We start from the raw sequence: 15,232 nt of genomic DNA, 5'->3' as shown, positions 1-15,232 counted from the left end.
TAGCCATTTAGAATATGTTTTTTCAAAAGCGCTTCTTTTGCGGCCACTATAATTCCACTTATTTTTCATCTCACTATTAAAAAGTTTTATTTTTTGATTCAAAAGTGCTTTGTCGCATTTAGCGTGTATTAATTTGTCTTCAAAAAATGCAGATAATGCAGACACTCTATCTGATGGACGAGTAGAAATCCAGATATCAGCTAAAATTGAGTTTTTTATAATTGAATTCATATTAATATTAGTTTTTTCACTATTTTACGCTTCACTACACAGCACAGAACACTACCGCGTGTGTCTACAGTAATAAACTTTACTATTTTTAAAGAATGTTTTGGCATTTAAGTAATGGAAAATACTGTGGTAACTGTAATCAGTGAAATTTTTTTTTGCAAAAGTTTATTTTATAACCTTAAAAAAAACGATTTTCTTCGAAAAGCGCAATGAGTCTGCAGACTTTTTTTTTATTTCAAAGAAAAATGCCCCTTCTTTCAAATAAAAGAATAAAAAAACATACTTTTACATATTTTTTTTTATCCCTTTGTAAACTTAGGAATTTTTTAAATTTTCTGCAACAAATTTTAGGGTGTAGCAAATAGGCCATTTCAGCCAGGAAGCTCTATAGAGTGGTTTCCTTACAGATTTTCTAATTAGAAAAACTGTGTCTTAAAATAAAGTATGATAAATTGTATTTTTAGCAATTTTTTTTTTAAAGGCTCCAGCTAAAGGCATTTTCATAAAAGAAAAAATATATAAAAAACACACAACTTTAAGAGGTTTTTGTGAGAACCTTATGAGATAAATACAAAAACTAAGTCCAGATCCTTAATCTAGGATAAATTTCCTTTCCAACGATACCAAACACGTTGACATACGTGACAACAATTTTTTGGATTTTTGCCCGCTCATACAGCACTGTGCATCGTAATCCTTGTTTAATTCTCTATAAAAAACGTGGTTCGAAAAAACCATGGGTTTTTCAGGAACTATTTTATAAAATTTTTCTCTATGACGAGATGGTTTATTTTGTGAGAATCAAAAATTTTTTGTAATTTATTTTCAAAAACTTATGATGAGATACTCGTATATTTAGTAAGGTTTAGTTTTTGCAAAAAGTTAAATTTTATTGCGGATTCCGATAGAATACCTATCCGGAAATAATACTTGTATGACAAGATTTTTCTGTAAGGTGACAGACCTATAGATATTCTGGCGAAATCCCCAATAAAGTCTAAATTTATGACCTTTGGGATTAATATAGCCATCCCCATTTCTATAAAATTCTTGAATTGAAAAAGATGTGGAACAAATGTGGTTAATGAAGCGATATTCTGCGAAATCCGCAATAATATCTGCGTTTTGCTATCTTTAGTCCGGCAATTGCCACGCCCATTTCTAGGGGTTTGTCACCTAAAAGAAAAATCTTGCCATGCAAATATTATTTCTGGATAGGTATTCTATCGGAATCCGCAATAAAGTTTCACTTTTTCCAAAAACCCGGTGTTTAACACTAAGCTAAATATATCTAATCATAAGTTTTCGAATACGTGTTAGCTTATTTCATGTATAGAAACCATAAACAAATTTTAAGCCATTCGAAAGTGTGACACCAAATTTGGTGTTCGATATGAAAAAGAATGTCTCAAATGCGTACAACCGAAAACGTCTACCTGGTCCTCCCTGAACTAGAACTGCCATAGAAAATGATTCTTTTATCTATGTAGACAACAGCGGAGGGTGAAATAACACAAACGGCAATAATGCGAAAATTGCTTTATTTCACTTTTAAATGGGAAATAATACCAAAATGCGAGTTTTGCCTTATTTCCCTTTGCTTATTTATACTATTTGTAACAAAAATAGTTTACTGGCAGAAGGAAAAATAACTTAGTTTATTACAAAAATACAATTAAACAAAAAAATGTGATATTATTCGCATTAAAAAATTAATTCACAAAATATTTTTACTTATGAAAAATCTAAAAAAATATAGGAAAAGCGTCGGTTTTAATATCTGCTCGGCAAATTGGACATAGCGCTTTTGTACGAATGTTTTCTGCATGCCTTTTAATACATATGTATGTTGAAAACATTGCTTGAATATCTTAAAATGTTTGCATGCAACCAGGCGCAATAAACAGGTGAAGTAATAAAACAGCTTTCTCGCCTTATGTCTGACATTCGGCTGCCTTATAGTCAAATTTTAAAGACAATTTTTCAAATAAGGCAGTGACAAAATGTTTTTTCTCGCTCTAGTTACTTCACTTGGTATAATTCCGCCATGGCATGGAACAAATAAAATTTGTAGTTCCTGTTCGCAGCATATAACACAGAGAATATTTTTTTGAGTTTAAGTCTGTTAACTGCCATTCCTAAATTGCCGAGTCATGGGCCAAGCAAAAAAAAAATGCTAATTAAAAAATCAGATAAAGAATTCCGCTGACAGAGGCTCCAACTCGGATCTCTCGAAAGGCACGCCTATGCTTTTTTCATTCCGCCATTGCGACTATTGGATTGCCGCGAGCTAAATTAATATACAAGTGCTTTCTCCCAAAATAGATTTTCGCCGCCAGTGGTGAATGAGAAAGCTATTTTACTAAGACTTTTGGGCTAGAATAGCAAAAGGCTTTCGAACTATCTTGTCAACTGTCTTTACTTTGTATTACGAAACACTTTTAAATATCTTAGCAATTGCTCTATTACAGCATAGGCTTAAAGCTCTCCCGGAGTAGCAACGCTACACGGCCTAAGTCTTACCGACTAACCTTTCAATAAATTGATTTGATTCTGAACTTATGAGAATTAGGGCCAATTTCATAATAAAACACTTAAGTAAAGTTCTTTTTGCAAAAGTTTCCTTTTGGTTAAAGTTTCATTTAAATGTACTTTAAACAAGAAGTGCTTTCATAATACATTGGCAATTGAATAATAACAAAGGGTTTATTTAAATGAAAATAGCAAAGTTGGCAATGCTGATATCGACAAAATTTCATCAGCTGGTTGTATGTTAATATACTGTATGTTAATATACTACGAAAATGACATAATTTATTTTTCTTACAAAAGGGACCTTTGTTTCATTTAAATTGCCTTTATGGGCACCTTTATCTTAAAACTGACCTTATGAAATCGATCATCAAATAAAGGATCCTTTAAATTTTAAAACATTATTTAATTTTATTATGAAATCGGTCCTTAATCTTTAATATAATAATAATATTCTTGGCGCTTAAACTTTTGCTAAGTGTTTATTCGAGCTTCTCCTCCAATTTGTAACGTGCGTCCTGATGTTATAACACACATGGAGGGAACTGCAGTTTTACGCCGTCTCCAAACGGAAAATGGATTTTATGACAATCTTTTTCACGGCAGAAATGGATTCATAGGTTCGCCATTGCCAGCCAAGGGGCGAACGCTGTTAGAAAAACTTTTCCTAATTTAGATTCTGTTCATTTCTACAGTATTAAGTATTCATATAGTTAAGTATGTATGTGGTGATGCAAACATATATATGTATAATTCAGCAACTATTGAGGGTAGGCTTAGTGTAATGTAAGCGTGGAAACAAAAACTAACTTCAGACTATGTACAACCTTCAGCTAATAGCAAATCATGCAAAAAAAAGAAAAAAAACAGAACAGAAAAACTGCACATGTATGTACATACTATGCTACAATAAAATGCTATAAAATATTTACAATAAATTTTGTGAATATCGAGCCCTAACAGCCAAAATAACGTAAGCGACATTTTTATCAAAACTTTCTTTTTGATGCAGAAATGCATCTAGATGCTCTAGGAATATTTCTGCATCAAAAAGAAAATTAAAAAAAAAAATGTCACTTACGTTATTTTGGAGGTTAGGGCTCGATATGTTCTCAAAATGCTTTTAACATTTTCCTAAGGACATTACTATATTTTAAGCTACTCAGTTACCATCTATTCCTTTACAAATTCAATATTTCAAATTTGTATGCATTTGAGCATATCTGCTGGTTATTGTCAACTGCTCAATACTACAATGGGGAATTAAGTGAAATGCTTAAAAATACAGCAGCATATTTATGTTCGAATGTAGTAGATACATCTAGTAAGAGAAGGAACTGGATTTTCAATACATGCTTTTTTGAAAAGGTAATAAGAAAGCAACAAAAAAGTACATATAACATCTAAAATATTTACAGCTACTTGTGTATTTAAGGTAATAACAGAAATTTATTATGAGTATGACCATTTTTCTTTTTATTAAATACATATACACATACATATTTATATGTACAATTGTGTGATTGTATGCAAGTGAATATATACATACGTATGTAGTATGACTATTAGTTATAAATGAAAGCTTAATATGACAATTGGCATGCATGCTCCTTTGCTAGGCAAAGACTGGAAATAACAATGGACAGCGGTATGTATGTATGTGTATGTATTTGTACCCTGCAAAAAATTCTGCGACTAATCTCTAAAGACNCAAGAACAACGTGAATCAGCTGTTTCTCGACTTGTGGGCACGAAATGTGGGTTTTTGCGTTTCCGTACTTCTGAACTTTGTTCCATTTTTGAAAGAAAATGTTTCTCTTATTCTCTAATTACCAAATCCGGTCCGGATTGTTAGGGAAAGAACCTAGTGTTGATATTATCAGTGAACTGTAATTTTCGATTTTCTTTCCTCAACGTTTAAGACATTGTGATTTAAATAATATCAACAAAATTTCTGTGAAAAACCGAAACCGGAACGAAACCGAAACCAAAACCGAAATAAATTTTGAAGAACGAAACCAAAACCGAAACCGAAACACTTGGCAAAACCGAAACCCAAACCGGAACGTTATTTTGAATCGGTTTCATTCCTTGCTATTAACGATTTAACGAAATGTACGCACTTAGTCAACGAAATTTCATGTGCGACGTTGGCACACAGAGAGAGTATTCGCCTAACAAAACTGAGCACCCGGTTCGAATCTCAGCTGGCGCAATTTTTTATTTTTATTTTTTAAAAGTGACTAGTCGCTTTTTATACCCGTTCGGGTATAAAGGTGAACAATTAGTCTCTTCATAGGACATGCTCGAACAAAAGCGATCAGTTCAATACATATAAAGAGATCAAAAGTGGTATTAGTCGCATGCTCCTTTGCGATTGCTCCCGGAGCCATCCCGGATTAGTCCCATTTTTTGCAGGGTATGTACAACGCTAGATACCGATAAACAATTGCGATGCATGCTCCTATGCTAGGCAAAGACTGGAAATAACAATGGACAGCGGTATGTATGTATATGTATTTGTATGTACAACGCTAGAACCGATAAACTTTTTAAGTAAAAAAATTATACTTGACTAGGTATTTAATAATAGGTCCATTCTTTTGCAACCGAGCTACAAAAGAACACTCGCTTAAATGACGAAATACACGCAAAGCAAAAACGCAAACTCGGCTATTTATCCGAGTTCAGCCAGGTCGTTATAAAATACGCGACCTGAAGAGTGGTGTTGTTAAGTGAAAAACCTGCTCTATTGTTAATTGTTAATGGGAAAGTGGAGGGAAATTTTTGTTTTCGTATACACATGATTTATATTTTAATTAAGTGGAGGGAAATTTTTGTTTTCGTATATGTACACATGATTTATATTTGAAATAATATATCGAGCCTTAACCGCCAAAATAACGTAAGCAACATTTTTTTAAAAATTTTTTTTTTTGATGCAAAAATATTCCTAGAGCATCTAGATACATTTCTGCATCAAAAGGAAAGTTTTGAAAAAAATGTCGCTTACGTTATTTTGGCGGTTAGGGCTCGATATATTACGCAAGTACCTCGCATAACTACTAATTTATATTGTTTTTTTGTGTCTAAATCCCGTTGAACTTGTCAGCTACCAGCAGGGTCGCTTTAGTAGCTAAAAGGAAATTTTACCCGAGTTGAGCGCTCTTATGTCGCTCGCTTAGAAAAAAATACAGCTAATGTATACCACTACAAAAAGAGGCAGTTAGTTGATAATTTTTTTTTTAATTTTTGTGTTGTAAATTTGCATATTGCCGAAAACGGATAACTTATTTCCGATACTATTATATAAACACACTGAGCAATTTACTTAAGACTCATTGCATTAAAATGACCTTGAGATCTCTATTTCGCTTTAAGTTCGAGTAATATTCTGTTCGCCTTATTCGCAAAAAATAAAGTAGCTTTAAAGTCTTCTTTATCTCTCATGAATTTGGGTGTATATATTTCGCTTTTTCTGATAATTCTACAGTTGAAGTTTCAAGAAATTTTCCAGAAATTTGGCTTGGCCTTCAAGGACAAGGCTTCTGCAAAAATAAGGTGCACGTATCTGGCCAAAAATAAAAAGTTAGGTTAGATTAGGATCGCTAGAAGATATAAGATGCCGCCTGAAAAATAAAGAGGCCCCGGAATTTTACCAGTGCTGAGAAACTCTCGAAAGGGTTTATTATTGAACGTATTATATAGCATATTCTTTCAGCTAGCTAAGTAGTTTTTAGTTGCAATAAGACTACTAATACCAAACGCCAAAGTGCATTTGCTGCATGTGAAAAAATTTCCTTTATCAAATTTTTGCGTATGCACTTCTCAAATGTTATATAACAAAAGTCTCTTAAGTAATACATATAAATATGCTAGTCCCTGTTCTCACTGAATTATTCAATATTTATGGTAGCAAAACTCGCTACATAGTGGGCTAAGCAATTTCGAGGTCACATGAATGCTTTCTCCTAGTTTAGAGTTTTTTCGAGACTTTTTGGCTTTCACTCGGGATTTTCCCTGGAATACTCGGGATTTATTTGGGAATCTGCGCTTTGATTTTTCGGGAATGATCGACCACTTCTTGTTTTTTGGAAACTTTTTCGGGGGTTTTCATACATTTTCGGTATGTTTCCGAATTTCACAGGGAGATTTCTCTTAATTGACGGATTTTCGGTATTTTTTAGGACTTTTCGGTATTTTTCGAACGAATTTCGGAACCTTTGGAACCTTTTCGTGATTTTTTCCGAAATTTCGGAATTTTTCCGTTCAGGAAACTTCAGAACATTTCGGGATTTTTCGGATTAATCGTATTTTTGTGAACTTACATGTCCGAAAGTCCATTTAAATCTTATTAACTTGCTATTTTCTGCTCAAAAAAGTACAAAAAACTTGGCGCTTCTTTGCTGCAAGCTTTCTAAATATATATAAAATCGGACCATAAATATGGGGTTTCCAAATCTCTCGACAAGTTAAAATTTTTCTTTTTCGGTAACTATTAGTTCACTTATCTTGCCCCAAAAAACATAAAAAATATATATGTTTGAAGTATATAATATGCGTATAAAATGTTTGTTGTTATGTTTTCTTCGCAAGCAATGTTCAACAGATATACATACATTATTAATAACTGTGTTAATAAATATTTACAAACTCTTATTCAAATCATTAATCCTCAACGGCAAAGCTCACAAATTACAAATAGCAATCAGATTTATAATTATAATGAAACTGTTGGAATCAATCATGTTGAAAATTAAATAAATAAATTAAGGAATAAATGAATCAAACAAAAACAATAAAAAAAACCACATATGTATAAGTACTACATACGCATAATGCCTTAACTTTGCTTATTTGTTTATGCTTTAATTTGTAAACCAATACAATATTCTGTATATTAAACAAAATTTACTTCTACTAATAGTTACTATAAAAAATAAATCAAGAAATAAGTTTTGAAAGAATATGTACACTAAACACAAATAAAAACGGAAACAAAAACATTGATAAAAACACAATTACATTTAAAAATTGCTTACCTTCGCGTTGAGTGGGTGCAACCGCCGCTAGAGGTGGTGGTAAAGCTTGTGGAAATTGTCCATAAACGGCGGGAAAGGCTGCATTATATAAATAATTGTTGTTGTTGGTTTTGGTAGTTGTTTTTTGTTTTTTTGTTTTTTTTTCAGTTTTGTACACATATATAAATATATATAATATTAATCGAAACATTTATGAGACAACACAACGTTTATAATTTATGTATACGTAAATATGTAATTTTAAGGCCAAAAGAAAAAAAAAAAACAAACAAATGAAACAGAAAAATGGAAAGAGTAGAGAAACACATTAAAATCACACAATATAAAATCAAAGTTTATTATTTTGAACAATATTTATATACGTCTTTGCAAATATATAAATATTAACAAATATTGATGTACATATTTAGATACTCAGGAACATAAAAAAATTATAATTTTTGTAGTAAATTTTTTTTTTATTGTTTAATATTAAATAGTTAGTAGTGTTTGAGAAGTATGTTATGTTAATAGGTGAGTTGAAAAAATAGCAGCGACAGATTGCTCCAGTCACACTTTAATATACTATGGGAGAGTTTAAAGCTTTCCTCAGTCGTATACGGAAATTGCAAACTTCAGAAGGTCGCTTACAGCAGTAATTTCGTAGCCTAGATTTTGAAGAAAGGGCCAGGGACTGGGTTGGGTTGACCAAATCAACGTACAAGGCAGACCCTTTTTTAAGCTTTCATGCAAAATTAAAGTTTTCTAGGGAGCCATTAAAGCTCTATCCAAAATCTTTTTACTTTAGTCACGCACAATTTGCCTAAAATAAGCTTTAGAGACTTCATCTCCATACTTCAGTAATGTTCAGCGGCTTGCCCACGCATCACTTTTTTGAACTTTTTATACATATATTCGGTATGGGCATGCAAAGGTAAAATATCTCTCTATGCCCATACCTATTACATAACATAATTTGAGGTTTGTTGCTTCCCTTCATTTTTTGTTTTTTTTTCAGATAGTTCTAAAAAAATTTACCCAAAGAAACGATTTTTTTTGCAGAAGTTCAAAAAGTTTACTGTAGTAAGTGAAATTCCTCTGTAGTGAAAAAGAAAGCAGATTACTGAATAAAGCAAGTGAGCTTGCACCCTATTTCTGTCACGTTAATATGAACAGAAAGCTTTAAAAAGATTGAAAGACATGCCTAAAGGCTGAATTAGTGGTGCCACACCATATCCATAACGTACGCGCAGTTCTGTAAACGATTGTTTATGCCACACTATAATGCCAGAGCCATAACCGTAGGTATCTATTTGATTAAAATTTTTCGCCATAACCGTAAGCTGCTGTGAAGTATTTTGCTACGTAGGAAGAGTGCTATTCTGAAGTTTGTCTGTGCGAAGTTTAAGAGTAAAAGCTTGATTTTACAGTGCTTCATCTAAGCGCAAAATATCAATTATTCACACTCATTCCTTATGCCTATTTATTGATAGTCTGATTTAGGAAAAAATAAATTATATACAGGAGCTTTCAATAATTTTCGCTTATTGTTGCATATTGTGTGTTCACGACTAATAGTAGGAGATCCGACAAGGGCACCACGACCTTCACGCAGTTGTTTAATGGATGAAATCTACTTTGTATGAAATTTAACGTGTTAGGAAATATTTCGCGAGTGGTTGGCTGAAAAAATCCTGGCAAAGATATTTTGAATTAAATATTCAAAAACTATTATTATTTTTTAATTTTGCACTCATTTGTTTAATGAGCAAATTACATATATAGCAATCGAAAGCATAAATCCTATAGATTGTGTTAAACAGATAAGTGAAAATTACTAGTATTACCTAACTGTTCATACCTGCCAACCCGATAGGTAGGCCAGGAAAAAAATAGACAACACAAGATTTTCACATTCTATAGGCTTAATACTTGCGATTGGTATATAACTTGTTCATTAAACAAATGAGTATAAAATTAAACAAGTAATTTTTAAGCAAAAAACAAAACCGACTTCAATTCAAACATACAAATTTAAGATTATCGTTAATTTCTTCATGATCCAATGACCGGAATTAAAATAAATTAGTATGGGATCACCTGTGAGGTAACACCTTCCCTTTAAAAAATGAATTATAGAAATCGGTTCACGTGGTCCAAAGTTATGCGAAAAATACATAATTAACACGTTAAATTCCTTACAAAATAGATTTCATCCACTAAACAGGTGGGTGAAGGTCGTGCCATTGTCGGATCTTAGACTATAAGAGCGAAGTCTTGATTTTTGCCGTGAAACAAAAGTCGTAAGAAAGCTTCAATTAAGCACAAAATCTAAGTCAAGAGTGCATGCTTGATTTTGGAAATGTGAAAGCACAAATTCGTATCCACTTAACTTTGTCGCTGTTATTTTTCCCTTAGTCTCAAAAAAATTGTTAAACCATTAAACATTTCACAGCAATACTGAATGGTTCTTTTCATTAGTTGGAACACAAATTTAACAATAATAAACAATTATAAATAACATATAGTTGGTAATTGGCAATAATGAACACGTCAAATATTTCTTTCGTGGAGTGAAAAAATTTAATGTAATAGCAATGTTTTTTTATACCGAGAGAGGTTTATGCGATTTTTTTTAAAATAAAAAAGGGCTATTAAATGATCGGGATATCAATAAAAAAATATAAAAACGTTTCTAAAATATTTTCTTAAAGTTCAAAAATAGATGTTTTAACTGCTTTAAGATAACATCAAAAATCCGTATAAATGGAAAAGTTTCGAAAATCGTTAAAATTTCGCAAATTTTAAAAATTTTGAATAAAAATACTTTACTCTTTGCTACTACGAGCTTATTATGCCTGCAACGGCGTCTCTTAGCTAACTGTTTACTTTAAAAATGTTCGCTACAGAATAGTAAAAATAAATGTGTTTATATTCTACTGGAAAATGTGTAATTTTGTTGGACTTATATTTTTTTTTTAACAAGAAAAGTAGGTGAATAAATTCTTCACAAGTAACTAATTTTGTTGTTTTATTTTTCTTATCCTCTTTCTTTACACTTTTCGCATTGAATTTTTTCACTTTCTTGTATTGGAAAAAAATTAACCCGTCAAACATAATAATCAACATTGAAAGAAAAACGCATAAATATACTTATAACAACAATATCATTTTAATAAATATTGCTTTGAGCTAACAATAAGTATATGTTCAGGAATTGTTTATGGCATGACACAACAATTAAATAACAATGAAATAGAGATCGAGAAATGAGTGTGATTGTCACAATTATATATGTAAGTAATTAATAAATGAAAACAAGAAAGTAAACTCACATTTTTTAAAATATGAAATAAAATCATAAAAACTGTAAGCAAAGACAAAAATAATAACAGCGATACGTGACGCATTGGAAAAAAAAAGAAAAATAAAACAAAATACAACAAAAAAANTAAATGAAAACAAGAAAGTAAACTCACATTTTTTAAAATATGAAATAAAAGCATAAAAACTGTAAGCAAAGACAAAAATAATAACAGCGATACATGACGCATTGGAAAAAAAAGAAAAATAAAACAAAATACAACAAAAAATGATAACAGCTAAAAGAGTTGCAGTATAATTGATAATGGAGTGATGGACGAAAACTTAAATTAACTATGACATTTGGAATGGGCAAATCAGAAGAAGATTGCTTTACAAATAAACCTAAAATTATAGATATTCCCTAATAATTTCACTTTAGATTTTTAAGCTATTTTTTTATTCTATAAAAATTATAAAAAAATTAATAAATGCGTCTTAACTAAGGATAAGATAATCGCTTTTGTTTTACTCTTAACTGCTTAGGCGTTCTATAACAACTTAAAAGTTTCATAGTTAACGGTTTGAGCTGTTTTATTGTTATTGCTAAGTTGAACTTACCAACTCCTGGAAATGGTGGCATTCCAGTGAAGGCATGCTGTAAGGCGGCAGCATCACCATTTGGCAGACCTTGTGGTGGAATCGTTAAATGAAGTGGATCTGTGGTGAATATAGAAAATATGTCTATAGAAAATTATGATATGAGTTGTTAGGAAGAGAAATAGAGATGCTGTGTGTGTAAGGAATACATATACATATTAGTAAATAAAAATACATTAAATCCAATTCTGAAATTGAAATCACAGATAAAAAGCTCTTGACAAAACAGTCACAACCTTAACAAATGCCACAGAATAAGCTTTTGAAAGCTCTCTCTAAATCTAATACGGGCGCCATTGCTTTAACACAAAAGTTTTTGAAGTGTGACAAATTTTTTAAATTGGTCAAAATCTGAAAAAAGTTTTTAAAATTTGATAAACGCTGAATATAAAAAAACATATTTCAGTGGCACACTCGTGGAGAGTCTTCTGAATCATGGTAATAAAAAGACTGTATCAAAATCACACACTAACCAAATTTATCTCAAAGACTAGCGTTTTAAAGCTTTCTACATTTTTTATATGGACGCACCGACAGTAAAAGCTCTCTCTGAGCTTGATTGATTTTTTCTTAGCAAAGTAGAAAATGTAATTTAAGGCAGATATTAACCCATCGCTTTGAAAATTTGTTGACTTTAATAAATATTTACACAGTTTACTCATTTCCACATACACACACAGCTCTGTTTGTGCTATATCGTTTTTTTTCTTATTTTTTATGGTACTTACGTCCCGGGAATGCCGTCTGCGGAATGCCATTCGTAAAGACGCCATCAGCGGCGGCGGCAGCTGCTGCGGCCGCTGCAGCAGCCGGTTGTCCATTTGGCGTTTGAGCGCCCATATTGAAATTTGGCATGGTCGGTGAGGGCAGCGATGGCTGACCGGTGCCATTTAAGCCATGAGGTATTTGCGTTGCCAATGCGGCCATCGGATTCATATAAGAGCCGGGTGCAGTGGCAGCGGCGGCCATTAAAGCGGCTTGCTGTTGCTATAGTTGTGGAGATGAGAGAAGAAAAAGACCGAGAGAGGAAGAAAGAAAAAGAACAAAGACACACAGATACATTAAATACAGAAGAAAATGATGAATGCATATTCGAGGGTATGAGCTCAAAATGATGAGAAACGGAAATGCAAAAGTATACAAATGATGAAGTTGTGCGCATAAATAAGGCAAGCAATTGGTGGTGAATGCAGCGTTGAAGGTGAGAGGCGCGTAGATCGAGTACGCGCCACGGAAGCGGTTAGTACGTTAAGGAAGTGTGGTGCTGAGAGTGACGAAGGGGGGGGGCGGGGGCTGAGAGTTTAATGTAGTTGCAGTTAAATTGGTTTCGCTACAAAAGTAGCAATAAAAATGCGAAATTTACGAGGCGAACGCTGGCCAAAGGCGAGCGTGCAACAGACAGACCGACATGGCGAGCGTGGTGATAAAGTTGGGGAAAAACTTGGGTGTCAGGATCGCTGCGCTATGCTGCCGACCACCATCAACGCCAATGTCGCCGTTATTTAATGCACTTTACGTGCCGTTGATTTCTACTGAAGCTGATGCTGCTGCTGCTATTGCTGCTGCTAATGTTGTTGTCCTTGTTTTTGCGTCCATTATTCCACGGCTTTTAGCATTGTTTTCATTTGCGCTTCCACAGATTACATTAAAAATTTTTTGTACGTTTTTGTTTTTATTTTGCAATAAAACTTCAGCTTGTCTTTTGTTTTGGCATTTTATGTGACAACAACAACAACAACAGTACTTACAAAATCAACAACAGCCAGAGTAGCATCGAAAGCAAATGACATGAACAATAAAAGTAAGTGGAAAACAATGCACCCAGCATCAATGGCAGCAACAACTACAACAACAAAAACAATCGAAATCAATTACTGCGTATTGTTTTTTATAAAGATTTTTTATAGACGTATCGTTTTTTATACTTTTTATCGCTCATTTAATTNTAAAGTTGGGGAAAAACTTGGGTGTCAGGATCGCTGCGCTATGCTGCCGACCACCATCAACGCCAATGTCGCCGTTATTTAATGCACTTTACGTGCCGTTGATTTCTACTGAAGCTGATGCTGCTGCTGCTATTGCTGCTGCTAATGTTGTTGTCCTTGTTTTTGCGTCCATTATTCCACGGCTTTTAGCATTGTTTTCATTTGCGCTTCCACAGATTACATTAAAAATTTTTTGTACGTTTTTGTTTTTATTTTGCAATAAAACTTCAGCTTGTCTTTTGTTTTGGCATTTTATGTGACAACAACAACAACAACAGTACTTACAAAATCAACAACAGCCAGAGTAGCATCGAAAGCAAATGACATGAACAATAAAAGTAAGTGGAAAACAATGCACCCAGCATCAATGGCAGCAACAACTACAACAACAAAAACAATCGAAATCAATTACTGCGTATTGTTTTTTGTAAAGATTTTTTATAGACGTATCGTTTTTTATACTTTTTATCGCTCATTTATTTAAGAAACTCTTTTACATTATCTGCTATTGTTTTTATATCTCGCGTTTTTGTAGTTGTTGTTGTTTTTATAACATAACCATCACCAACACAGTGCTTATTGGCTTGCCTGCTTGGCTGTCTGTTCATTTGTTTGTTTTTATGTTGCCTACTTACCTGCGCATAAGCTCCATATGGTCCAAATTGATTAAAGACAAAGGGATTAAGTAAATTCATATGACCCGCCATTTGTTGCATACGTCGTATCTGTCGCTCCTTCTCAGTATCGGCAAATTTCACAACAAGACTGGAGGAAGCACCCTGCAGCGTGGCGACATTACATGGAAATAAAGTGCAAAGTAATAAAAAAAAGAGCAAAGATTAAAAATGTGCTGCATAAAAAAGAAATATGTATATTAGGGTGCATTACTCTCCATAAATATAAAAAAAAAACATCGGTACCGTTTTTCCTTCGGAATTATAATTGTATATGTATTATATTTAAAGACATCCGCCAAAATATTTTCGACAAATGTTAAGATTTACGTGAGCTGGACCGATTTGAAAATAGCTCTAAAAATAGAGTTTATTTTTTTATTAATAAATTTTTATTTTTAAATAGTTTTTCCAAAAATTCACTTCAGAAGATAGAGTTATGCTTCATAGGTGTGTATAAAAACGTTTACAAATTTTAACAACGTTATCAAAGTAATATGATCTTTACAGGCATATAAATATAATAAATTTTATATATCCGGTGGAAAAATCGCAACTTTTTTTGTGAGACACCCTAATGTATAGATATGTATAAAAATATGTATGCTGAAAGAAAAGCTGAAAATAATTTATCGGGTAAAAAGTACAATCGAAATTAATAAAAGGCGCGCTTAAGCCGACTTTCACTTCAAAGGAAGAGTGCGCGCGGTGACAGCTCGCTGGCTGATTGCCGACTGGAAGTTCATAGTTGGCAGTTGGGTTTTAATTTATATTAATTTAAGCAGACGGCGGTAGATGTTGAGTAATTAATTTTCGGACAGTGAAA

The 15,232-nt window shown here is 32.7% G+C and overlaps 1 protein-coding gene across 1 annotated transcript in view; it reads right to left on the bottom strand.

Moving 5' to 3' along the window:
• Window positions 1-14,511, bottom strand: part of bru3 (CUGBP Elav-like family member bruno 3) — a gene marked incomplete at its 5' end in the record, with an annotated part of 16,455 nt that extends 1,944 nt beyond the window's left edge. The window contains 4 exons of the mRNA XM_017613970.1: window positions 7,806-7,883; window positions 11,709-11,807; window positions 12,476-12,734; window positions 14,368-14,511. Of these exons, the coding sequence (XP_017469459.1) occupies window positions 7,806-7,883; window positions 11,709-11,807; window positions 12,476-12,734; window positions 14,368-14,511 (580 nt within the window). The remainder of the gene's footprint in view (window positions 1-7,805; window positions 7,884-11,708; window positions 11,808-12,475; window positions 12,735-14,367) is intronic.
• Window positions 14,512-15,232: the final 721 nt, after the last annotated feature.

This window comes from Rhagoletis zephyria, unplaced genomic scaffold (genome assembly GCF_001687245.7).
Source record: "Rhagoletis zephyria isolate East Lansing unplaced genomic scaffold, Rhagoletis_zephyria_1.1 Rzeph_scaffold_00743, whole genome shotgun sequence".
Lineage (NCBI taxonomy): Eukaryota > Metazoa > Arthropoda > Insecta > Diptera > Tephritidae > Rhagoletis > Rhagoletis zephyria.
Note: the sequence above shows the minus strand (reverse complement) of the source record. Positions and strands in the feature narration are given on the sequence as shown.